Source organism: Heterocephalus glaber, unplaced genomic scaffold (assembly GCF_053883595.1).
Source record: "Heterocephalus glaber isolate CG9 unplaced genomic scaffold, H.glaber_assembly_v1.0 deba00001587, whole genome shotgun sequence".
Classification (NCBI taxonomy): Eukaryota; Metazoa; Chordata; class Mammalia; order Rodentia; family Bathyergidae; genus Heterocephalus; species Heterocephalus glaber.
The window spans coordinates 127959-154770 of NW_028258365.1; the positions used below are offsets into that span (position 1 = coordinate 127959).

General features: G+C 40.4%; 1 protein-coding gene across 8 annotated transcripts in view; it reads right to left on the reverse strand.

The window, feature by feature from the left end:
* Nucleotides 1–26812, reverse strand: part of Tbc1d9 (TBC1 domain family member 9) — a 113917-nt gene that overhangs the window by 33751 nt on the left and 53354 nt on the right. For 4 of the 8 annotated variants that reach the window (XM_021247676.2, XM_021247678.2, XM_021247677.2 and 1 more), the window contains exons 3-7: nt 9466–9694; nt 8802–9063; nt 6995–7202; nt 1410–1616; nt 29–202 (exon numbers count right to left, since the gene is read on the reverse strand). In XM_021247676.2, the coding sequence (XP_021103335.1) occupies nt 29–202; nt 1410–1616; nt 6995–7202; nt 8802–9063; nt 9466–9694 (1080 nt within the window). Of the gene's footprint in view, nt 1–28; nt 203–1409; nt 1617–6994; nt 7203–8801; nt 9064–9465; nt 9695–18368; nt 18488–26812 lie in introns of all 8 variants that reach the window. The other 4 variants (XM_013067123.3, XM_087193326.1, XM_087193328.1 and 1 more) reach the window with 2 other exon arrangements.

Consider the following 26812-nt stretch of genomic DNA (forward strand, 5'->3'; position numbering starts at 1 on the left):
GTTTCGGGGAAGACCAAGAGGCACACACCAATTTTGGGTTGAATTCCTCAGGAGACCGTCGCCGATACATGGTCATCAGGGTCTGCGTAGCCGTGGGGATACTGTTGCCATTTAGGTTAAATGGTCGCTCACCATCAGCATCAGAGCTCGTGCTTCTCTGAGGGCTGGAGGACACGAGGCTGCTGGGCCGAGAATACACCTGCTGGGCAGAGAGGAACACAACACTGGAAGAATGGGCATCGGGATCTTCCTCTCCAGGGCCCTCTGGATAGAAAACAGTAACTACACTGTGTTTTCCTGCTGTTGTGAAGAATCAGAAGAAACACAGCAAGTCAGGGTTACGGCTGGGACTGGACAGGGGCATGTGCTGCAGGCTCCAGCATTTCAATGCTTAGAGCAGGTTCCTTTGTAAATTAGATGCATTAGTGCAACAATGTGGCTGTCTGACACTCTGACTTCCATGTACCCAAAGCGTGCTGCTGTTGAACTGGAAACTAACAGGACTATGGCACTTCCCCTCTGCTTTCTGGTGCCCCCAAAATGCCCATGTAAGCAGATCAGGTGTGGAGGGTTGGGGAAGTTATGTGTGACCTTAACATCATCATCTTTTCTTTTTCCCTGAGACAGGGTACTTTAGGCTGGTCTTAAACTCACTATGTAGCCCAGGTTGGCCTCAAGCTCACAGTGATCCTCCTGTCTCAGCCTTCTAAGTGTTAGGATTATAGGCCTGCACCTCCATGCCTGACAACCTTACTATTTTAAAAACATGTTTCAGCTAAAAGCAACCTGTTCAATCGTTTTAACTAGTCAAGTACTAGATCTTCTCAGTGGTCTTGTTTCCCTGTTAGTCCAGGAGCCAATTCAACAGAGACCCAGCATGTATTTTATCATAGTAAAACCATCACTGTGATGCTTTATTTCAGTTCTGAGACTTTTTAGTGACTTCCATACCATTCCCAACAATATCACTCTATGGACAAGTCACTTGCTATGCGACCAGGACAAGTTACTTAACAATAACTTCAATGGAGCCAGGAGTGGGGTGGTGTATGTTGATAAGCCCAGCTTTCTAGGAGGCTGAGGCAGAAGGATCATGAGTTTCAGGCCGATTTGCCCTAAATAATAAGTTCAAGGCCAGCCTGGACTAAATAATGAGACCGCATCTCAAAAACAAAAAATAAAACAAAACAAAAAAAAGGGTATGTCAGATGATCTTGAAGAGTCCTCCAGCTCTATAATCCCAAACACCAACTCCTGAAGATTTAAAGATCTCGCTGAGATACTGCACTGGCCCTCAGGGTAGGTGCAAAGCTCAGAGACGGAACAAAACAGACAAGAAGTGAATACTTCAAGGAGGCAGAGCAATAGGACAAACCCAATTCCTTTGATAGGGAGGGGTTCCCACAGACCTCATCGTCGGAACTGTTGTAGCTTCCTGCAAACTCTCTGTCTGAGTATATTTTGGAAGTTGTCTGCTGCAGGAAATCTGAGATCCTCTGCACTAGAAAGTCTCTATCTTTCAGATTAGCGAACAGGAAGGTCATCCTGTTCCTGGTGCTGATGGACAGAGGACTCGGGAGCACACTGGAGCTGTCAGCCTTTTCAACAATGGTCACCTGTAAAGAAATGTGAAACAAAGCATGTTACTTTCTGAGAACAACCCAAGAACAGCTGACAAGTGGCACTAAAGCAGGAACAGGGCACTCTAATGGCTCTGTGGGAACCACTCATGCTTTACAGAAGCAAATTGAGATTCTCTGACTCTGTTCCAACAAAATAAAACATCTCATTTCAAATCAAGCTGGAGTTTATCTTCCTGGTCTAAGTCAGTGGTTCTATACCGGGAGTGACCTCCCCAACCCCAAGACACTTACAACATCAATGCATTTCTGGTTATCAGAAGGAGGGAGGCAGAGGCCAGGATCTACAAGATGCCCTGCATGTGGGCAAAGGCAGCCCTTTCATAAGTGTGAACCCAAACATCAACAGTATTGAGACTGAGAAACTGCCTCAATGAATTCAGTGTTTTTCGTAGAGAGAAGACTCCTAGCTGCTGCATCATTCTTAAGACAGATGATCCTTTTATTACGCTTAACGTAAGGACTGTGCTGAAAACACCGCCGGGCCTTCAAGGGTCTCAGGTAGATTCCAGGGCTTTGGACCCAAAGTTTTCAATAATCTATTCCTGGACAGACATGACATAAGCAGCTTACTTGTAGCCCTATTTGCACTAGCAGATCACGTGTGTGGTGTATGTGTCTGTGTGCAGCCTATCACAGCAGAATAGAAACATCAGATTTAGTTCTGAACTGAAGACCTATTTTGGTGATTTTTAAAAGGATTTTCATCAAGTGGAAGGAAGGATAAATGCATTAAAACTATTTTCTTTAGCACATCAGGGGAAAAAGTCTCAAGACAAGCACTTGGTTTATTTGTAACAGCTCTTACTATATACCTACAGCAATATCTATTTTTTGCTCTTCATTTCTATCTGCAAGCAGTCTAGACAGGTTCAACTTGAATTTGCACCCTTGCATTTTCATGTAAATATTTTTCCTCAAAAGCAGATCCTTAAAAAATTTTCCCCACTCAAGCCTAAGAAACATATTGAACTTGTCTAAAAAGTTTCATGGCCCCAAGTGCCACGCAGTATATGACATACACTGTACCTATGTGGTAAGTATATTTAGATATAATTTATATTTAACTATAAATGTATGTTTTAAAGTAATCCCTGACATACTTGGGGTGCACATTAAAGGCTTTTCTTTTCACTCTAATGCAAAACTGCTAGAGAAATGGAAAAAATAACCTGTTTCATGAAAAGGATTTTGCCTTGACACTTATGGCAATGCTTATTTTTGAAGGATTTATAAAAGCTCTTTTTCTGATATCAAAATTTCATTGGTTCTTTGGGTACTTAAGTGTCTGAGGCTAAATCACAGATGCCAAAGGAATTACAATTTCAAATTTTCTGTCTAAAACCCAGACTGTTATGTGGATCTTGATAAAGTCAGGCTGAGAGAGTGCATCTATCCAGCTGAATCATGAACACAGAAACAAGAAAGCTCCCACGAAAAACATGTATATGCTCCATAGGTTATAAAATATTTTTTACTGACAAGTGAGTTCTAGTAAGATCCTGTCACATAAACTTTGTGCCATCAGGAAAAGAGAGAGCTACATGAGTTTTCTACATTATAATGAGGTACATTACATTTCTAATGTGGCTTATTAAATAGACTGGAGTTTAATCAAGTCTTGGTGGTTAATATTGAACATTTATGAGGTAATTTATGGTTGGGGGAAAAAAGGAGCCATCTGGAATCTCTGTCTAATGAGGAGCCTCATCAGATCACTTTAGCTGGCTGTAATTTCTTCAAAATCCACAGCAACACTACTCTGAACATCTAACATCTGCTGATTTGATCTGCCTCAAGGCAATATGTGCACTGTATATTAATAATCTTCAGTCGGTACTTCAGTTCATTAAAAATTAAACAAAACAATTCCACCCTAAAAGTGGCCACTCCAAGCAGGGTGTGTGTGGTGTTCCGGGAGGCTCCGGGCTCATCAGTCAGCTTAACTCAGCTCCAGAAAGTACCTGGCTCAGGGTGGGAATGGATTGGAGGGAGCAGTGTGGAGGCCCCGCCCACTGCTTTCCTGACATTATGGTTACTAAAGGCAATAAAACTTACATTAAGTCTCTGGCCCTTCCATTAGCTGGGGTTAGGGACCCACCATCACTATGCCTCAGTGATTCATCAGGTGTAAGGGAAGCAACTTTGGTTGCACTGAGTGTTTCTTTCAAGTCGCCACAGCATCCAACCACAACTCCCCTTGTTCCCAAATGTCACCTCTGGATCCTCTTTCCTCTGAGTTACCCTGAACAATGACCAAATGATCTCTGCCCTGCCTGAGAAAGCCATCAAGCAGAAGATGGTTGGAGAACATCGGCCACCATTCTCTCGGGAGGTGAATTCTCTCTAGCCGGGAGGGAGCATTCACAAATTACTGTGTCTTAGATGTAAGCAGAGCTGGCTGGACCCAGGACCCAGGAGGCAGGCAACGGGAGGCAGAGGTCTTGAGAGTGGCTCCCAGACTCTCAAACTGCTCTTCCGGGTACAGAGTGCTGATGCGCTCAGATGCACAAATGGTCCCTCCAGGGGGACAGTCTTAGTCCCAGAGTGAGTTTCCTGAGCCATCCCGGATTGCAGGAGGCCAGCTTGAATCCACATTGAGCAAGCTATAAGGTATTACTGAATTAGCTTATAAACTGGCTCATGATTCAGCTATTTATTAAAATTATGAGTCATTCCAAGGCCTTCCTGTGACTTGCTAAATGAGCCTTTGGCTGATGTATGGAGACAGACTTCCCTATGCCAATGGTCATAATTGAGATCTAAATGATCAATGAGGTTGTGACGTCTCTAATAGCAAAAAACCACTACAGATGAGGAGTTACGACTGTGCAGCCATTCTCCGAGATCAAACGTTAGATAAAGAACGCAGGTGGCTCAGTAGCTACGACCTACAAGGTAACACAGGTGGCTTGTTAGCCATGACCTGTCCTTCACAGGAAAGCTTCGTTCCTTCCTTCCACAGCCTGACTCATTAGTGCCTCAAGTCCTGCTGTTCTCTATGTCTGCCTTGACGCCCCCTGCTATGTTGTATGATCATAAATACTGACTAATCCAGAGCTCATGGTCTTAGCCAGGAGAGAACTAAGATCAACTCTCAGCGCCCCCAAGTAATAAACTATGGTTCTTTATTCTTTATTCCTTGTTCTTGTATATTATTTTTCCATCCTCTGCTGTACCCTCAGTCAGGCAATTGGGCATCCCCTGATAACTAAGTGTCAGTCATCACCAACACCAGGTAACTCTGCTTTGCCATAGTCAGGTAGTAGTATTTGATGAAGAAAATTACGTGTAGAATTCGGTGAAGAGAATAATGTTTAGTAACAGGCTTTGGCAAAGACCACTAGGAAGGAAAAGCAGCTGGGAAAAGTTATAAAGTCCATTTTACAACCAAATGTACATATACTTGATTTACCCAGCTTGGAATTCACTCTCAACAAATTACCCTGGCTTCAAAATGTGTACAACACTAGCTTCATAGATCCTATATAACAGAACTGAATTTGCCAATTGCCAATTTTACATTATTTTTGATCCACCAAACCAGCTTCTGGGAACATGTAACATGTAATTTAATGAAATTATACATATGACTGGGGAAAAGTTAGAAATAATGAAAAAGTGCAACCACCATGAATGAATTAAAAAATGTATATATACACACACGTGTGTGTGTGGTAATAATACGCAGTCATTAAAAATTACACTTTAGAAGACTAATGATTCAGGGGACAGTTTAAAATATAGTCACTCTTAAAGGAAATAAGTTTTAAAAAATCTCCTATGTTTTATATTTAAATTATATAAATGACACACATGTAGCAAAGCACAGAAAATACCTAGAAAGCTGCATCACATGGTAACAGTGGTTGTCTCTGAATAGTGGGTCAAGGGGTGAATTTTGTTTTTAATTATCTGTACTTTCACCAATGTTCTATGATAACGATGAAACAGGAAAAAAAGGTGTAAAATTAGCTTAAGTAATTTTTTTTTAAAAAGAAGGCAGACAGAAACTTGAACCCTTTAATAGTGTCTTGACATCTCATGCAGAACAATGGCCAAAGCTTCTCACTTCCGGAAAAGGATCAGGAGGGTGGGATGTGGCCAGGTTAGAAATCACTGGGCTGCTGGGCCCTGCACCGCCCTCCCCACCACCTAACCTCAAGTGCTGCTCACTCCAGTGCTCACGGCCATGCCCCAGGCAATTCCGCAGTCACCTGCACCTCCACCCCAACACTGATCAACAATCACGTTCCTGTTCCTTAGACTTTGGAGGACTGGATTAAAACACAGATTCCAAAACATGCAGACAGTTGGGTCCAGAAGATCTGGAATGGGCTCAGGAATCTGCCGCTGTGAGCAGCAGTCTGGTGGTTCTAACACAACCAGTGGCTGTCGGACAGGACAGACAATGCATGGCCTTGACTCCCAGCCTCAAGTGGCAGTCCTGCACTGTGAGCCAGGCTTAATGGCCATATTTTCTAGTCTGTATTTTATTCCAAAAAATCATGGGGCATTCCTGACTGTGGAGGTATCAACCTTAGGCAGGGTAGCCAATTCCAACAGCACTGCTTTTTATAAGGGAGCAAATCTTACCAGTTCATACTCCCATTGCTTCCTTTACTGCACTCACCCAGGGCCTTTGCCTTACCGTTCCCAGACACCCCAGGGACCGGGACTAGACAACCAGGGCAGCCACCATACCCCAGAAACTGCAAACTGGCCAGTCCTAAGCCTGTTTGCCCTGTCCAGCTTGGGCCAGCCCTCGGAAACATCACAAAGGATCTGCCACTGGAACAACCCTCGTGTTTCCCCGTGGCCCTATATGTGGGGCACAGCCTCTCCTATTAGGATCTCTGAGTACAACAGCTATCTTTTATCCCCATACTGGGGATTGATTCCAGGGCCTTCACACTGAGCTAAACACTCAGCCCTTTTTACTGTATTTTTTATTTCGAGACAGGGTCTTGCTAAATTACTTAATTTCCAAGGCTGTGCTCGAACTTGGCAATCTTCCTGCCTCAGCCTCTCAGAGTGCTGGGATGACAGATGTGCACCAATGTTGGCTATCTTTTCAACAGCAGTTATCACATATCTGTAAGCCTCCCTACCCCTGAATAATAATAAAACCTACAGTTAACAAACACCAGGCTGTTTCTAGAAGAGATCTCATAGGTCCTAGAGTCACAGCTATGACAGCAAGGGGCGACAGGTGCCATCAACAGATTACAAATATTTACCAAATAGTTAAAAAGCCAACTAAGCGATGGCTAAACAGAAATAAAATTCTTGGTTCACAAAGAAAAGGATTACAAATGAGACTCCTAAAATATCCATTTTGACCTGATACTTACCTCACGGAGTGGGATTATGAGGCTACATAAGTTTTCTTCCTTGCTGGTAAAGCAGATGTAATTTGTGGAGACAAACATCTGCCCCAAAATGTGCATTTTGTTAAATGGAGTCCAGAGGGTGCAGTCTGTGTGGCCATCTAATTTTTCATCTTTGGGCAGCCGGAAAAGGGCACGGTACCTCTCACTCTTTGCCCTGGCATCGAGATCACTGGAAAGCGATAATTATAATTCATCTCATGCAAGAAAGATGCTTTCATACCTTCTAAATGCTGTAGCTGTGGAGGGCCCCCCAGCCCACTTTTCACCTCCTGTATCTTTTTAGTTGTCCCTCCCATCTTTAGCTACTCCAACCTAAGGACCCCAAAGCATAATAAAATTCTTTTAATATGTTTAGGTCCCTTCCCTTGTGTGGCCAGTTGACAATCAATATCTATAAATGTTAAGGAGCCTTGGAAAAACTAGGTCTGAATAGGAAATGCGTTCTCTTTGTAAAGAAGGCAGTCATTCCAGAAAGACTATTATTAGACAGAAGGAAGGGAAGTGGAGTGTATAAAGGAGGGCAATAAGGGAAACGGGTATGATCAGAATACTACAGTCATGCATGAAATTGCCACAAAGAAACTTAGTATTTTGTAAAGTTAATATGCAGTAATAGAAAATATTTTTTAAAGGATACCGTCATTTATAAAGAAGCTATTACATTTACTCTTATTTAGCACTTTTCCAACCTTATTTTTAAGGCAAGACCTAGAGAGAATGCAAAAAGCTACAGTTGTCTGCTGGGTGCACCCTAAACAGATGACAGAGCTGCATGAAAAGACACAGGAACAATCCACTTCTTGGACAACTATGGTTTCCAATCTAACTGAGTGTTCTGTTGTGTATGATCTCTCCCTTCATGACTGCTTTATCTTGTCCAAACCTCTGCCTGGAAGCCTCTACCCCACCGCAGCCCCTGGGATCTAGTTTCTGGCTCTCCAGTGCAAAGGCTGAATGTGGATGCTTCCTCCCACTCCCTCCTCTATACTTGTGAAATCGCCTCTGTCTTGCTCTTAGGAACTCTTAATTTTTCCCTATGTCAAAAGAAGACACATCAACATCCTTCCTGCATTCTACAAGAGGTCATGTTAAAGCTCTCTTAGAGCTTTATCCCCATGTTCTCTCCTGTCCCTGTACCCACTCTCACCAACAAATTTTCCATCTGCCTCTTTCACTGAATCCTGGGTTCCAACCTTCCATTCTACAAAAAAGCAACTACCCTTCCTAAAGGAATTCCATTGAATTTCCTAAAAAAGCAGTCAATACTTGCCTATTTTCCTTTTCTTGACTTTCACTGCTACTTAATCCACTGCAGTAACTGCCACCTATCCTTTACCATGGTGTCAAAACATGTCTCTAATTACCAAAGACACCTTAATTACAACAAGCTCTTTCCAGACTCCAACTGTGCTTCCCATACCATGTGTGCCCTCTGCCTATCACATCCATTATCCTACTGTGCTGGAAGGTTCACTTCTACTACCATCTGCAGAGCTCAGGCAGAGCACCTTCCACCAGGCCAAGCTCTCCCTGTGTGCACATGACACTGTCCTTAGGACCAGCCGAGTTCACAGCACATTGTGCAGAAGTGGTCATGTCTGTCTCTCTTTTGGCACTGGGGGTGCCTCGGGCAATCTTTTTCATACTGTGTCCAGAAAAGTGTTCACAATCCTTGAAATTGTCCAGAAAAGGTTAAAATGAATCAGTGAATGTATGGACAGGATTTTGGTTTCTAAAGTCTGTAAGACTCAAATTCTCCATCACGCACCGTTTTAAAGCAGACACTTTTTTAGGAGATTTCTTTTTCAGTTTGGGCAGGGATCGATCTTGTTCAAAGCCCTCGTTGTCTAACAGTTGCCTCATGGCTATATTGGCAAGCTGCTCCATTAACTTGAAGGTCTCGTTGATGTTGAGGAACACGGAGAAGAAATGCTCGCTGGACCGAGTGCTCACTTTGATCACATCAGGCAGGAGCAGTGTGGCATTCTTCTCAAGCTGGGTGATGTCCACCCATCGGATTACCAGCTTAGCTAAGCAGAGAGAACAAGGCCAGGTCAACACCAGGCACCAGAAACTCCAGGCCCTAAGCATGCCAAACTCCCAGGAGTCTATAAGCCCATCTTCATTGCCTTGGTAACTGTGGGAGCCATATTTGAAAGCTATAAATTCTAGATCACAATTATGACAGACTGAAATCCATGTCTACTAAATTAATTATACTTCCAGTGAGTCTTTATTATTTAATGACCTATTTCTTTACAATATTGAGTGGACCATCATTGAATTCGCTTGTTAAACTGTAAGCCAAAAACAACTTGACTCAGTTAAATCTACAGATTTACTTTTGACACTGTGATTTATTTGACTTATGAGTTCAGAGAAGGTTTCAGTAGACTGACTAAAGCTTCTCTCTGAAACTCTAGACCACTTACCTTCCCTTCCCATAAGGAAAGAATAAAAGCACAGGTGGTTGATACTGAGGTACACCCAGCCCTGCCGGGGAACCTTCCCCTTCCAGTAGCTGCAAGAGTAGTAGTTGACAAGCTTCTCTTCATCGGGCATCCCAAACAGCCTGTGGAACTTCACAATGGCCTCTTTAAACTTCTCTGTGTCGTCATCTTCCTTCACATCATTGATCTTATTATATTCTGCAATGATCCCCTAATTGAGGATCAAACACAAAGACACAACTGGTGTTAATTTGAAGAAAGCTGTATGTTAATTTGAAAGAAAGAAAGAAACAATTTCTAAGGCCAGAATTTTTTTTTAAGTGATGAATTCTATCCAGAGGCAACCCTTAAATTCTAAATAAATTAGCAAGTGGCATTTATGTACTAAATGATTTTCAAAGGACAGTATGGATTTTAATGGTGCTAATTATTTTATTAAGCTCATTTGGAATGATGCCCATAGTTTTTTCACAAATGACAAGATTAAGTGTTTTGCTAGTTCTATTGTTTTTATTAAGCTAATCATGATAGAGCCATCCCAAAGGTCAATTTCTGCCTTTCTCAAAATCAACAAGAAAATCATCATAAAAGGACGAGAGGAAAGGAAAATCAAACGCGTGTCACTAGCTGATAGTTGGCCAGACTCACTGGCTCACAGCCATTCAAAACATGAGGAAACCTAGAGAAAAGAGCAAGTCATCATTTGACCAGAAGAGTGAATGTGAGAGCAAAGATTATATTAGATATGGGATTTTTCTGACATCTGGCAGGAAATGAAATATTTGCATAGCAAGTGACTGGCTTAGCCTACTGTTTAATTATCACAGTAGCTTAAGAAGCCATTTCACTGTTACTCAATTTCTCCACAACTCTCAGAAAACTGGCTTCTGTAGCTCTTGATTTAAAAAAAAAAAAGCTCCCTTGAATTCCACCTTTGTGTAATCACCAAATCCGAAATGCGTGCAGTTTACTATGTGACAGCTGTGGGTTCGGGTCTCGGCAGAGTCACTTGTATCTGTGTGGGCTTGGGCAAACCTCTGAATTCTCCTTGACATGACCACAGTCCCCTCCATCCCTAGGGCAGAAAGTTCTAACTGCTTCATCATACCTAGAATTCTGGCCTTGGGGCTCTTATGCTTCTGGTATATCACCAATGTTTCCTACAAATTTATCTTCTTAAAACTAAGTTTGACTGAAACATTTGTTATTAAAATTCTGAGTGTTTCCCCACTACTGCTAGTCTAAAATTCTAGACTATGCACATTTCGGGACCAACCAACACTGCAGTTTTTTTCTCACTGTATTACATCCCACTAAAGTTTCCCATGAACTCTGGCCAGGCAGCCCGAAGCATCCTCTGGGTCGAAATGCATCAATGCTATGCTTTCCCAGCTTCTTGCCTGTGATCCTGCCATTGTGTGTGTCTAAAATCTAGAAGTAGACAGTTCTGTTTTATTGATCCTATCAAGTCCCAAAGTCTGGTTTATTTAACCCCTGTCTCCTTGTAAATCTTCTCCCAACCATGATTCTTTTTCCCCACATTAAGTATTATTAACTCTTTCAGTGTTATATATTGAAATCATTTCCTGAATGTTATCTGCACTGGCAGACCTTTCCCCTAAGTGGCCAGCAGTTGTATAATGAGGTGTGATGGCAGGAGGGAGGGTTTCAGTCTTCCTCAATCCCCACCATCATTAAACATTGGTTAAAAATGAGAATCTGAACAACAGTTCTAACAGCAAACAGCCCAGGACAAGCATTCAACCTTTTCTTCTACTAGGAAGCCTTGCCTAGGCACACGGTCCACACAGTGGGCTTATATCACAACTGAATTACTGTGATGGCTTTCAAGGAATCTTCTAGTGAGACTCTCTGCACACTCTGATTCTCGATGGCCTCTTTTGGAATAGATTGCCACCTTGAAAACTCCACAGACCATCCATGAATGGAAAAAGAAGGCAGCACGACTCTTGCACCCTAAGATCTTTTCTCTATCTGCCCACGTCAGACTTTCCAGGTGTGGCATAAGCCTCACGTTCCCTGTAAAACTAAGCCGATCTCACTTTGACATTCTCTTATTTATATGTTGGCAAAATTCTGTCTACCATTACATATGGGTGCCAAACATAATGAATACCTTGGACATTTTTCATCACTAGTATCTGGCACCTAAAGGATACTCAATAAAATATTAAAGGAGAATTTTTTGCCTTCCCAAATTAGAATGCATCTTAATGTGCCATATCTTACTTTTATTGTATAATCCAGAATTGCATATTTTAAATCTATGATTGTCTCAGAGTCAACAATGCTTAGGAAATTAAGAACCAAGTTCCTGATTCCTCATCTGTCATCGCCAGGATGACAGAGAATCTGACACTGGAAGTAGCACTGGGAGAATATTTAAAATAAAGGTTTTTTTCCTCTAATTTCTTTTGATGTTACTGCACTGACAGGACAGGGATATGGACAGAGCTTGCTTGATTAAAGATGAGAGGAGACCAATTTTGGACCCAGGCTATTCTCAGAGACAAACTGCTTTGGCAGAGTGCTATACGTATTAGGGACTTAGACAAACAGAAATGACACCCTTGGGTGGGTGCGGGGAGAGGAAGAAAGGTCAGTTTGGAAAGAAAAAGGCATGAAAAATCACTTTTCCAGTTGTCAAATACACTGACATTTCAATGTTGCCAATGCCTTTGGAGGAGCATAAAAAATAGATGTAAGAATGAAAGAAGAAATGAATGAGTACCCACTAAGAAATAAATGAGAGCCCACTAAGAGCAAGCAGCAGCAGGGTCTGTAGGCAGTGGCACAACCAGGACCTCAGAGTGAACCTGGAGACCCCGTGGCCTAAGCTTCTTGTGAGCCCCTGCAGTGGGGCGCTTGCTGAAAGTCAGTAGGGAGAATATCAGAAGGGACAGATGTACAACTACCAAATGATGCCCCTATGGTTTTTAGTGGAAAAACACTAGTTTCAGACAATGCTATCTAAAGATCTGCTAAAAACCACATTTTCAGGGAAGGTGGACCTGAGATATGTCACTGTGAAATATGCCAAGGTCTAATACACTAACAGACCACCCTTTGCCAATGAATTTCAACATGAGGCTGATTACAGTCGAACTTTCAGCTTCCCCATCTTTAGGGAAAGACAGGATCAGAATACCAAACCTTTTTTGAGTTTGCTGTAGTTTCTCAGCCAGGACTGGATGGGTGAACAAAGGGATGTAGTATCTCCTTCCTTTAAGTTCTATGGGCTCTACACAACATAAAATAGGCGCGCTGGTTCTAGGCAACAGTCCCTCATGACTTTGGAAAACTAACACAATCCAAATATGTGAGAGGTCAAGTATTAATTTAAATAGGTAGAGTGGTATCGACAGGTATAAAAACATGTCAAACATGAAAGAATGTTCAACCTCATAATCAAAGACAGAAAATTAAAACATTAAACTCTCTATGGATTTCCTTTTTGTGTATCTATTTTATTTTTATTGGTACATTTTAGATACACATAATGATAACATTCACCATAGGGAACCTGTACCTGTACATGATATATTTTGCTGCTTCTTTTTTACCTATTCCCCTCCCCTCTTTCCAAGCCCTCTTCTCCTCACTTACAAAAGCTTAAACCACTTATTTTTCAGTACTGAGGACTGAAGCCAGGATCTTCACACTGACCTATATTCTCCAGCCCTTTTTTTATTTTTTGATTTTGACACCAGATCTTACCATGTTGCTGAACTGCCCAGGTTGGACTCAAACACGTTATCCTTCTAGCTCAGTCTCCAGGAGTGCTGGGATTACAGGCATGCACCACCATGCCCGCTCTTTTATACCATTTACATAGCTACAATCCTGAAAACAAGCAATGTGTAATCATACAGGAATCCTAATATACTGACAATACCTACTAAGGCCCATTAAACTTCTTTTCCCTCATTAGAATGTTTTAACTACTTAACCTATTAATCTGCATTTTGTTACCTATTTCAAAATAAAACAAAACCCCAAGAACCCCCACAACTTGTGAGAAAGCTATATGGACCAAAATGTTAACTCTACTTTTGTTTGTACCTGACTGCCCTCACAAATCTAGAAGCTAAGATGACTTCTAGAAAGAGAAAAATAATAGTCTATTATGGATATATATCTATTTATATAGCAATAAAGTCGATATTGGTCAAGAAAAAGAGTATAGTAACAAATTATGTGTACATTGAGACTACTATTACAAATTATAGGCACAGTAGAAGTCTAGGAATAAATATACAAATGCTATGTACAACACATTTGGATCATGGTTGTTTCAGTATTTAATTGTTACATTTATAATTTATAAAAGTTAATTTAGATCTCAAAATAAGCAAGTCTGTTGGTTCTCTTAATTACTGGACAATCTGTGAACACAACCATTCATCTGCACATGAATGACATTCTTTCACACATAACTGCACTAATAGCAATTCTTCCTCATAATTAGTTTCAGGGGAATTAAATCTGACATTTTCAGTGTAATGCAAATGGTGAGAAGAAAGGCAATTTGGCGTAATTTGTCTTGGATTTATTTGTACACTCATTCCTTTTCCTAAGTGTTGTCACTTTCAAGCTTTGGTTTCTTCCTACAATGCTTTCTTTGTGTCATTTTCCCAAAGATGAAACTACTTGAGAGGACTGTGAGAGGTACCGGTCGGTACCTGAGAACCTGCGGTGGCCCAGATGTAGATGCTGCTCCCTGTCTCTGTCTTCCCCACACTCACCAGCAGTCTGCTTCCATCCAACCTCTCCTACCTGAGCCAGTTAGGACCCCTCAGACTCTCCCCATGTACATGACTCCCAGAAATTCAAATACATAACTTAGGAATAAAAAAGATAAAAAACTAGGCTTCATCAATAAGGAAGTTCTAAATTATTCAATTTTTTTTAAAATTTGGAAGCTGCCTCTTGTTCTGTGATCCTTTCCAATGCCCCTGTCAGCCAATTTTAACCTTTTAAACTCATCTTGATAGGGAAAAGTTTTAAAGTAAGTTTAGTAGATTAGCTATTAAAGTAGTTGTGGAACCAAAATAGGCAGTGTATCCCTTTAAAAGCTTGCCTTAGCCCCTTGCCTTTGTTGTTTAAAGTGAAGGTTATATAGCTCCTTTGATCTGTAGCTCCACTATAGATAACATCCTAGCTCTGAAGAACAAAGTGGGAATCCTTGAACAAACTTATGATATATGTGCCTTGACTGTCATGTGTTTAGGACTGTAATCAGTGACAGAAACCACTTGTGTCTAACCATTAAACAGGAATTGGAACTTTATTTACTTAACAAAGAGCACTAGGGATGAGATAATGACTGAGGAAAGTATAAAAGGTGATGGACAAAGAACTCAGGGCGTGGACTCTGACCAGACCAGTTTCTGGTGGTCTCGCTGGCTTGCAAGTAAACTTTTATTTTACCGGAATGAATTCTGTGTCTCCATGTATTTCCGTGATTCCGGAACAATCTAATCTCTCAAATAAGGATGAAATAGAAAATTGAATCACCAATGCTGACACAATTCATAAACACTCATTTGAGGGGTAGGTAGGGCGGAAATGGGGGAAGGGGCTGGCACTGCATGAGCTTTTGTACTCCCATGGTCACCATTTTATAAGGTCATTCAAATTCAGCTCTCTCCGAAAACATCAGACCCTAAAAAGTAAGGAGATTCCACTTGTTTTTTTTTTTTTTTTTTTTGTACCAGGGATTGAACTCAGGTCCTTGCACTTGCACAGCAGGCAGTAAAACCACTGAGCTAAATCCCTGGCCCTCCACTTGTATTTTTAAACTTCCTTTTCTGATTCTAAAAGAACCACAAGTTTGTGTAATAATAAAATAGAAAAATAAAACAAAATTGACTCTCCATGGAATCTGAAGAACCACTTTTTCAGAATACTTTCCACAACTCCTTCTTACCCTGGTGTAAAGACAGACTTTTGAAGTACGACTAAGAACCCAGATTTTATCATAGGAAGATTTTCTAAAATTGGCTAAGTAAAAATTTAAAATTTTGTGTGACATAAATCATGAGCAAAGTTAGAAGACAAATGACAAACTGAAGGAAAATATCTATGATATATACCACCAATAAAGGGCAAATGGCCCTTCTATATAAAGAGGCAAAATTGATCAAAAGTTCTATAAAAAATATGTAAAAGAGACACAAGCAGTTTACCAACAGAGAAATAAAAAGTAGTCCTTAAACTTATGTGAAGATATTCAGCTTCTCATAAATGATACAAATACAAATTAAAACACTACCTAAAAAGTATTTCTCTCCCATCAGATTGGCAAAAACTGAAAAGCTTGATACTTCATACTGTTGGCGAGGCTGTAAAGAAAGAAGCACTCCCACACTTGCCAGTGCGAATGTGAAATGGTACAACTCCTATAGAGGGGAATTTGGAAATATTCACAAAACAGAATATGCATTTATCTTTTTATCTGGAACTTAGTGATACAACCTCAATAATATTTCCTCAGTAATATAAAAATTACATACACGTTTTGGACAGATTTAATGGTAGTGTCAAAGGTCCCATGTGTTCATAGGTGAGGCTTGCTGAAGGTGATTCTATCATGGGTGCACTGTAGTTATCAGTGGATTAATCCAGTGATTAATGGCTGGAGGAAGTAGGTCCCTGGGGTTATGACCTGGAAGAGTATGTTCCTGTCTCCACCTCCTCCTTTCTCTGTCTCTCTCTGCTTCCTGGCTGCCATGGGTTGAGCAGCTTTCTTCCACCAGGTCTTTTACACCATTCAATTTCTGTCTTGGAGTCAGCTAACCATGGACTAAGCCCTTTAAAACTGTGAGCCAAATGTGCCTTTCTTCCTTTAAGTTTTATATGTCAAGTATTTTGACGTAGCAATAGTAAAGCTAATACAGTATACATGAATATATATATATACATATATATGTGTGTGTGTGTGTGTATGTGTATGTGTGTGTGTATACATATACATATATGTATATGTTTTTGGTTGCAAAATATTAGAAACTACCTAAATGTCCAAGCATAGGTGAGTGGCTGAATGAGTTATGATATATGCTCACTAATACACAGATGTGAAAAAGAATAAGGAAAAAAAGAAACGCAGGATCTTGAATTGGATCATGGCATGAGAAAAGGACACGGGATTAAAAACAGATAAAATCCAAAAAAAGTCTGTAGTTTCACTAACAGTACTGCATCAATGTTAATTTCTTAGTTTTGATAAAGGTGGCATAGTTATATAAGATGTTAACTTTAAGAGAGCTCAGCAAAGGCTATATGGTAATTCTCTACTATTTTTGCAGTTCTGTAAATCTAAAAAGCATTTCAAAATTTAAAAAACAGAACTATTAAAATGTAAAAATATGTGGAATCATTCTATGAACAAATATGGTATGTGACTGGTAGATTTTAAGGGAAAAAACAAAATGCAAAGCAGCATATATATGTGAAGTCTATATGTAAGAGTTAAAGGGAAGTAGAAAATATGTAAATCTGTTTATTTTTACAAAAATAAACAGGAAAGGTACACTGGAAAACAATGATGCTGATTCACTATGGGAGACTTAGTCGAGAACAGGATGGGAGGGATGCAAAAGGGAATTATACTTTTTGACTTCTGGAAGTATATTATTATTTTCTATATTCAAAAAGGAAAATAAAGCTAATAAAGCTTGGAAAGAAAAAGAACCTAAAACTGAAAGCAAACTAAAATAAACAGGACAGGGAAGGTAGAAGATGAGGCTGGAAGAGCCTGCAGTGGAATGCATCCCAACAACACTGAAAGCAACTGTCAAGGGGCGCTAGAGCTGTGTCTGGCATGAGTACCAAAATAAACAGGTCCAGGAATATAAACAACAGAGAAACCTAGGAGTCCCTATTAATAATAAATAGATAAACAAGTGCAAGGAGGGCTCTTGCTCATAGAATGGCAGTTGCCAACATGAAAATGAGGGAGACTCCCGGAACTCGGAAATCACCCTTCCATATGGTCTTCATGCTGCAAATCATCACAGCAAGGATTGGTTCAGGCAAAAACTCATCAATTGGATGCTAAATCAAAAGGAAAATTTTGATAAGGAGCAGGATACGTATACATGTAGCATTAATGCATTTCCCTACAGAAAATTATTACTTGAAAACGAGCAACTCTGAAGTGGAGAAACTGGACAGCACCTTTACTGAGCTTTACCACCAGGGAGGGGCAGACTGAGTACCAGGTGCCTCCAGGAATGATACCTTGATACCTCATCCCTGTGGTATCCACCCAGAAATGCTTACTCTGAATAGGATCATAAGGAAAACATCTGACAAAACCCCAAATGAAAACTGTTCAATTAAAAAAAAAACAGAACTGCCTACTTCAACAATACTAATGTCATAAAAGATAAGGAGAGGCATGGAAATCTTCCAGACTTGAAGAGACTAAAGAGATGGAAGCCAAATGCAACAACTTCCTGGATTGAATCCTGCATTGGAATGAAAAATATTTTTGAAAACTATCAAAGTCATAATTCAGCCAATTTAAGTTAGAATCTGTGCCAAATATTAAAGTATATGAATGTTAAATTTATACATAATGTTAAATAATGCAATTGATAACTATACTGGAATATCTCTAGTCTTAGAAAATACACACTGATGTATTTAGGAAAGAATTTCTCTCAAATAGGGAAGAAGTGAACACATGAATGATAAAGAAATTGGGGTAAAATGTTGACAACATGTGAGTCTAGGTAAAAGGTAAACAGGTGTGTTTTACATAGGCCTTATTTTTGCAACATTTCTGCAAATTTGAAATTACTTTCAATTAAAAACGGTGTTTGTTCTTTCTTTAAAAATATATAAAACACCACTACCTGTATTTTTCCTCTCACAAACGTGGTGATATCGTTCTCATTTTCAAAGATGGACAGTGTTTGCAGCAGGTTCTGCTCCAGCCATTCCCAGTGCTCGGTGATCTCCTTCCTAGAACCCCCTGTCCAAATGTAAATGTGAGAATGTCAGCTTCATGACCAAGATAGCTTAAAAACCCAGTGCATCCCATCAATGCATGATGCCACCGAAGGAGACTGCATCTTTCCAAGAGCTCTGACTTTAAAACCGCTGCCCCTCCTCTGGGAGACACACACAAGCCAGTCTGATCAGGTGAGAGTAGAAACGTTCAGGACCCTGGGTCAAGGGTGGAAGCCAGCACTGCGGCCCTCATTTGCTTTTCTGGGCTTCGAGTTACCCTTACTGTTTCCCTTTCCTCCGTTTTGTGGACTTCACAGGGCAACAGAGCTTGTTATGATACATGGCTTCGGCTGTTCAGTTGGAAGAGTATGAGAGCTGCTGCCACTAGAGAGCTGCTGAAACCTCTCCTAGATTGGGCAAAAAATTCCCCTCATTCGCTCACTTCGATTATGAATGAGATGTGAAAATGGACCAGCGTTAGGGAGCAGCAGATGGCTTTCACGAGTACAGCTGCCTTGAGATGCAAGGGGATGAGGTCATGTTTTCAGCCTCCAATTAAGGTGCTATATTTTGGTCAGGAATGAGGAGCATACATCACCTCAGGCGCCATCTCCAAATTTAAACAATTCTATGTGAAAGAGAAACTGTATAACCAACATCCTGCTTTCTGGCCATACTGCACTGCAGAACACAGATGCTGTCAAGATGCAGTTATAAAATATTAAATAAACTTCCTTTACGACTGCCAGTGGTCTTACACAAAAATATTTTCAAAAATTATCCATATCATACATATATCATATATATGTATGTATATATATGTATCCATATCAAGAATGATTTTGTTTCCGCTGATTCACCCTTAACCAGCTGAGATTTCCAAGTTACCTTTTAATTGATTTTTAAGTGTCTTTTCTCTCTGTTCTTTATCATCATAATTTGAGACAGCCCAGAATCTTACTCTTCCTGACAAAGGAAGAAAAGCAAGAGATACAAATGTATCTGTGATTACACTCAGAACTCTAGTTGCAGAAAGGAAATCTCTTAAGAGAATGAGAGGTGTGCTTGATGGGTTTCTTGACAGACTGTTTGAGGAAAGGATCACCCAAAGAAAACCCAAGTTCATGTTCTTGAAGACTAAACACTAAATTACCCGCAGGAGTGCTTACGGGACCAGAGTGGACCTCAGAGGTACAAGCACATGCCTAGGAGGCGTGAAGCCTTGGGTTCATCTTCCAAATCACAAATAAAACTTTTACAACGGATGCTTACATAGGGAATACAAAGCAGATTTCTTTGTGGGGAGCAGTCCTGGGAAAACACTAAAGAAAAGACTGTCTGCTCCTCTCTGTGGGTATTTTTCATGGCTTGCTTATTTGAGGCCAGTCAACCATGTGTAAAAACAATAACACGATGACTCTGTACCATGACGTCAAAGCGGCAGCTGGGACTTCTGACACCTGGTCACTCCCTGCCACCAGCCAGCTGGATGACTTTAGGCAGTTTAACCTGTTTCAGAATTTTTACATGTAAAATGGACACAGATTTGAAAATGAAACCACTTATCTCAGATAAATGTTGTGAAAATCACAAGGGATATCTACAGTTACACTTTGAGAAGTAGGAAAGACTTTTCAAATACAAAATGGTGCCTATTTGGAGTATTTAGGGCATGAGTCAATTTTTTGGTTTTCCAGCTAACTTTAAAATGCTGTAAAGTTAAAAATTTTAACTAGCAATTGAAAAATTTTTTAAATGTACTGGGTCCTTCCTTGTCTGGGAAGAGCTTACTACCGCCTCAAGCTGTGACATGCTGTATTCACCAAGAGCCCCATCCGGGAGGAGCGAAGCCCTGCATCCTCCACCCCGCTGTCCCACCTGTGCTTGCTGGCACTGTCCCATGTCCCGCACCTTAGGACAGAGGTAGTCCTTGGGACCTTGGGGCTGCCGAGTCTCTCCAAGTCTACCGCGCATAATTCCCAGCCTCTGATTTTGCCTCTCATCAGTTGCTGCCTCTGTGGACTGCAGATGTGCCTTCTGGAGCCTGAGCCTGGCTCAGCCATGAGCCGGGATCTCATTGCACTCAGCCTTTTACCAGGTGATCACACTGTGAGCGTGACTTTCAGATTCCCTCTCACACCTGTCACAGAATCTAACCCAAACTCCTCAGCTCAACTGCACTACTTTCTGGCTGTTGTTGGTGGAAAAGCCCCTCAGTACAGACCGAGGGCTGTGGCTTCTGCACTGCACAGGCAGCACATACTCATGTATGCTCATCTGCTACACACACACACACACACACACGCACGCACACATATACTGTAGAAATGCCATGCACACACACTCATTCAGCAAACACTGACTCATACCTCCATGGTCTCACATGGAAGTTCACTTGGCTGATGTGTCTTTCCTGCCCCATCTTCACCCAGTTGTGTGTCTCTTAATTATGGGGATATGTTTTCAGGAATGCACCGTTAGGTGATTGAGTTGTTGTGTGAACATCTTAGAGTGTATGTACATAAACCTAGGTGGTACATGCCGGCCTTGTGATACAGCCTATTGCTTATAGCTACCAACTGTACAGCATGGCACTGTGCTGAATATGGTAGGTGACTGTCACACAACATAAGTATCTGCATATCTAAACATACCCAAACAGGCTTATGTACACCAGCATCACTACAAACACACGTGTAATATGCATCATTAAGATGTTACCATGGGCACTTCCCTAAGTGAAAGGAATTTTTCAGTTCCATTATAATCTTAGGGGCCCACTGTCCCATGTGGACCGTGACTGTCATCATCTGAGTATTCCTGCTGTGTAGTCCAGACTTTCACTGCCATTGCTTCCCACCTACTGCCTTCTCTGCTACCCCAGGCCCACCTGCTCTCCACCAGTGTCCATCTTTCCCATGATCCCCACCCTCCTTCACCCAACATCATCTTCACCAGTGGCTGGCTCCCCTACTGCCTGCCTCTGGAGGGGGAGTACAAACATTTCAGCCTTATTACTACTAATGGTTCCACTCCTGCCTGCAGCGTTTTCCAGCTACAGCCAAACCTAAGATTCCAAGAATTCTAGAAGGCTGGATTTCAGGTAGGGAATAACTTAGTATGGCATTATAGGAAATGATCACTGTATGATTTCATATCTATCTGAGGAAGGAAATGGCCTATGGCAAATCATCTACAGGAAGTGAACTATGGGATGATAGTGAACAAGAATCTTTTATATTGACATTTAATCTGGACATGTTCCTAACTGCTCAGAGGACAAAGAACAGGTGTCTGGCCTGGGGTTCTGGAGAGCAGAAGTATGAGGATATGTATCAAGCAAGACTGGATTCACTCTAACAAATGATATAAATTCTGAAGGTGCCAATCCAATTAAAATATATTTCTGGGAGCCACACCTGTCCGCTTCTCACTCCAGAACAAACCAAGGGACCAAGTAACCTGTCAGAGACATGTCAGACCTGTCAGAGCACATGTCCGAATAGTTTGGGAGCAACTACCCCTTCTTCTGGAGCACACTAGGAATCAGCAAGGCTGCACAAGAAGCAACTTTGAATCCTGAAATGTTCCTCATAACTGGCTCTTTCATTTTTCAGTAAGAACAAGTGCTGCAAGAATTGAGGTCTTCAAACTTTTCGTTGTTGTTATTATTGTCCTTTAGAGTGAGGTAACCGGAAAGAAGGGAAAAGAAAAAAATATGAGAAAAGGAAAAAAATGGAAATAAAGTCTTTGTAAATAGGGAAGGGTGGAGGTGGTGAAGGGAGGGCACGGGAAGGAGAAAAAATAAGAACCAAGATATATCATGTAAAGGTACAAAATCCCAATAATGAATGTAACTGTATTGTATACCTAAAATGTACCAATAAACTTAATGGAAAGAAATAAAGTGAGATAACCTGAAGTTCTTTTGCCAGGACTCAGAAAGAAGAGTGGTCTATTTAACCAGCAGTTTGTGCAAAATGTGTCAGTCAGTGCTCAGAAGAAGGAAGGGCTTTGCTGTTGATTTTCTGGAAAGGACCCATTTACAGAGGTGGAGCCCGAAAACCAAGCTGATCTGGAACAACAAGAAAAGCTAGGATAGGGCACAAGAATCCTTCAGGAGACCCAAGTTACAGCCCTGTGGCATGGCAAAAGCTAGATCAACACTTGATGGCCTTAGCGTTATTTAGACATTAATTTCTAAAAAATAAGAATCTTTGTCATATAGAGCTGTTTTTTTAGGCCACCAGCCACAGCTCTTACACATGTGTCTGGGCAAATATTAAATGATGCTGGAAAACACTACATCATCCTAGTCTAATTACTCATGTAATTGGAAGTGTATATTGAAGTACATGTAGTCTACTTGAAGTAGAAAGACGCATTAAGATAGACCAAGGTATGTTTTTCTCATAGCTGTCATCTGAGGAGCAAGAACAAAAATTTAAGGCCCCACTGCTAGACCTTTGTGGCTAATTCTCTTGTGATGCATGACCAGTAATACATTTCAGTTCTGAGACTCCAGTACTGACTTCAAAACCTGAATTCCATAACATCCAAAATGTTAAATTCTCCTTGACAATGAGTGTGTGCACATGCATGGCCATGGGTATATTTGTATGGCTGTAAAGAAATAAAATTATTTTTATTCAATAGAAAACAAACCAAGACAAAACCCCACCAAATCTAGGGATTAAAAAGCAATCAATGTCATATTTTCAGATCCAGAGCAAGCTGTTTGGACTTCTGAGAAAATTCAGTCCTCCAAAGAATAGCATTTGAAGTTCTTGATTAAAAGGAACTAAATGAAAAAAATGGTCTATTTAATAGTTTTCCAAAAACAACCATAGCACAGAGATGTTAATTTCAAAGTTTAAGTAAGGTAAGAGCAGTACCCATGATCCTGAAGTAATAACTGCTTACCCTGTATTTACAAAACCACCACTGTACTCTATGCTCAAGAAAATTACCAACTTGTATTTGGAGAGGGCAAAAGACAAAATCCTAAAATAGTGCTGTGATTGGAAACATTTTTAGGAATAAAGGCAAAATCTACTTTTTCAAAATTCAGATCTAATTGATGCTATAAACAGTTTAAATATGATAATAAAGATAGTGTTCTCTATTATCACATTTCCAAGGCCAGGTACTTCATTTTAATTTATAATACACATAGCAATCCTGTGAACAGGTCTAGTTTTAATCTCTTCTATAGATGGGGAAACTGAAGTTTTCATGTTTCTATGAAATCAGGCCCAGATTTTTTTTTTGGCTCCAAATCCTACACTTATTTGCCTCCTCACATATAATACAAGTATGGCTAGAATGAAAAGAGGTTAGGTTACCTGGAGTTTTTAATAACAAGGCTGTTTATCAGGTAGGTGGTATTACATAATGCCATGGACCACAGACACTGAGGTAAAAAAGGTACACCTGGCTTCAAATCCCCATAGCGCCACACTTTAGCTTTGGGACCTTGGGTAAGTGACTTAACCTTTGTGTTTCACAGTCGTCATTGGTAATATGTAGATGACAACTCTTGCCACATTGGTTTGTGCTGGAGATTGATTAAGATAATATACTCAGTACAGATCTAGAACATAAAAACCCTAAACAGTTTTCCTATAACCACCATAAGCAGCAGTACACAAAGATCTTATCTGGAAATGCAATTCTGAAAATATTTCTAACTTCTGAAATCAGGACACAAAGAAACCAGCTACTCAATCTCTGCCTGACTAGCAGACATTCAGCAGAAAACTCTCTCCAAGGCACCCTGCTGTTTGGACTGCAGCGTCTATTCTACGGCAGCAAGGCATGCCTAGAGCACTCCTATGATCACAAGCTTCTCCTATCATCTCTTAAGGATTATAACAATATGCTGCTCGTTTTCTAATCGCCTTGAGAAGAGAGAGGCCCAGGTAACTCATCTGGCCTTGGCAGGAAGAATCGCGGCTGACATCCTTATTTTACACTGGAGCCATGGTATTCTCCTACCCACAGTGGGAATGTTTATGACTATTTCTACAGAGAAACTGGGCTAAATATCTTAAATATATGGATATTCTGACACACCCTATCTACTCCTATGAGTTTAATCCTAAGGTAATAATTAAGGGAATGTCCAAAGATTTTGCTAAGGAGGATACACATTAAGGTTGGTCCGAATGTAGCAATATCAAGGGAAAAATACTCTAGATTTTTAATAATAGCACAGTGGTTAGAAAAACTGTCATACATACAATAAAATATCTATTTATGAAAACTGATATTACAAAATATTTTGTTGGTATGGAAATTATTTTCAACATATCAAATACAATTTTCATTTTATTTGCTTTAAAATCTATGCACATATACCATATATATTTAACATATGATATGTAGTATACATATATTTACATGTAAGTATAAGTATATAAAGTATTTAAAGTGTGTGTTTTAGGTTTAGAAGGTGATATCTGTAGTTTGCAATCATTTCTTCCTTCTTTTATTATTTTTGCTCATCTATATTCTCATGCAGTACTTTTTTAAAAAGCAAAGTTTTTGTTTCTTTTTAAGCTGCTGTGTTCCCAAGGATACAAACAGAGTCCTTGAGGTACACAGAACAAGAAAGGGCTGTAACAATACCTGCCAACTTGCACATTATGTCTGTCTCATGTGGAAAGCGACCGAATTACCCCACATTTTCTGTCTATTGTAGAGAAAGAGCAAGAACACACCAATTAGGAATCTTTAATTAAATCTGAGTCTTAGAGCTACTGACTAAAAGAATGTTTAATCACAAGAGCCAGCACGGTGCCACTTAAAAATTCCTGGGAAGGATCATGGAGACTTGAGAAGTTGGCTTGAGCTCCATGGAACTCGTGGTAACAGGGAATGTGAGCTGGGCAAACTCACTTTGCCTCTCTTTCCCTCTAAAATAAGAGGGTGGATGAGGTGATGGCTGATGTATCTTTCAACTCTGAAACTGAATGACCGAGTAGGTTCAGATGAGATTAGCAATGGTAAAGAAGAGCAAAGCTAAATTAATGGGTGGCCAAATCTAGGTAACTAGGGCTATACTATCGGTAAGGTCTCCACTACACAATACAGTTAATGCTTCCAAGGGCCAAGTGACTATTACATTGGCACAAAGTTACACTGGGTCCCAAAGATTCCTCTTGCCTGGTTTCACGGGACGCAAGTCTAAGGCAGATCATACATCTAGGGTTTACAGCTAAGGTCTGGCTGATCTACAGAAGGATGTATATGTCCAGACGTTGATGGAAGAAACTTCCTTTAGTTGAATTCAATTTATGCTTGCTGATGATTTCAAGACACATGGCACAGAACAAGGTTTTATAATCTATGGTTCCTACAGGACAATGAATTAGACTCACTCAACGTTCTGCTGAAGGTTCTCTTACATCAACAATTCATGAAACTTAAGCAAATTTGAAAGCTTTCAATGTATTTTCCTACCAAATACCAACTTTATAGTTTATGAAGGACACTAAGATTACAAAGTTCAGCATATTGAAGAAATCTTTTTAAGGTAGTAGCTTCCGCTCTTTAAATCTTCTCATGAAAGGAAGCCAGTAATTTGGATTTTAATTGGAAATCGTTAAGAAACAATGATTAATGAGCGAATGGAACTTAACAATGATTGTCACTTCCGCGGAGTCTACCATAAGGAAATCTGAAGCTGTCTCTATGGGTAATCAATATATACAAAAGCTAAAACCATTCTGGGTTGATTATAATGAGATCATACAACAGTGACAGGGTTTACTTACTGGAAAAATGAAAGTATGTCTCTTTGGGCTATAAAGTACGCTACTGGCAATTACAACTTGGTGTTCCTTAGCCCTGGCTGGGCAAATGACTCAGGAATAACTCAACATTACCACCGTAGGTTCTACTCCACATGAATATTCATAGAAAGACCTGTGTCACAGAATGGCAAAGCCCCAGAAAAAGAGTGAATACTAGTTATGCCATTCTTTCATTCAAAGGAAGTATAAATGATTAACTACAGTCAAATGTCTCCTCCTGGAGCTGTTTGCATCTTAACCAGAATATTTCTAAAGGAATATAACTACCATGTTGGAATTTCAGGTACTATTAAATACTTTTGGAAGTCTTACTAGGTCACTCGAGCTTTCCAGCAGCTTTAAATCACACCCAGATACTTCCCCCAGTTAACACAGAAGGCTGGCCTAGAATCCTGTATTTTCTTGGGAATTCAGAATCAAATGAAACTCTATGGTAACTGTTCAACTTGGGCTATAAATGACTATTTACTGCATCCTCTCGAAAGCATGATTTTCTCAAGAACGGAGACCAGATGTAATTGTCTTGATGT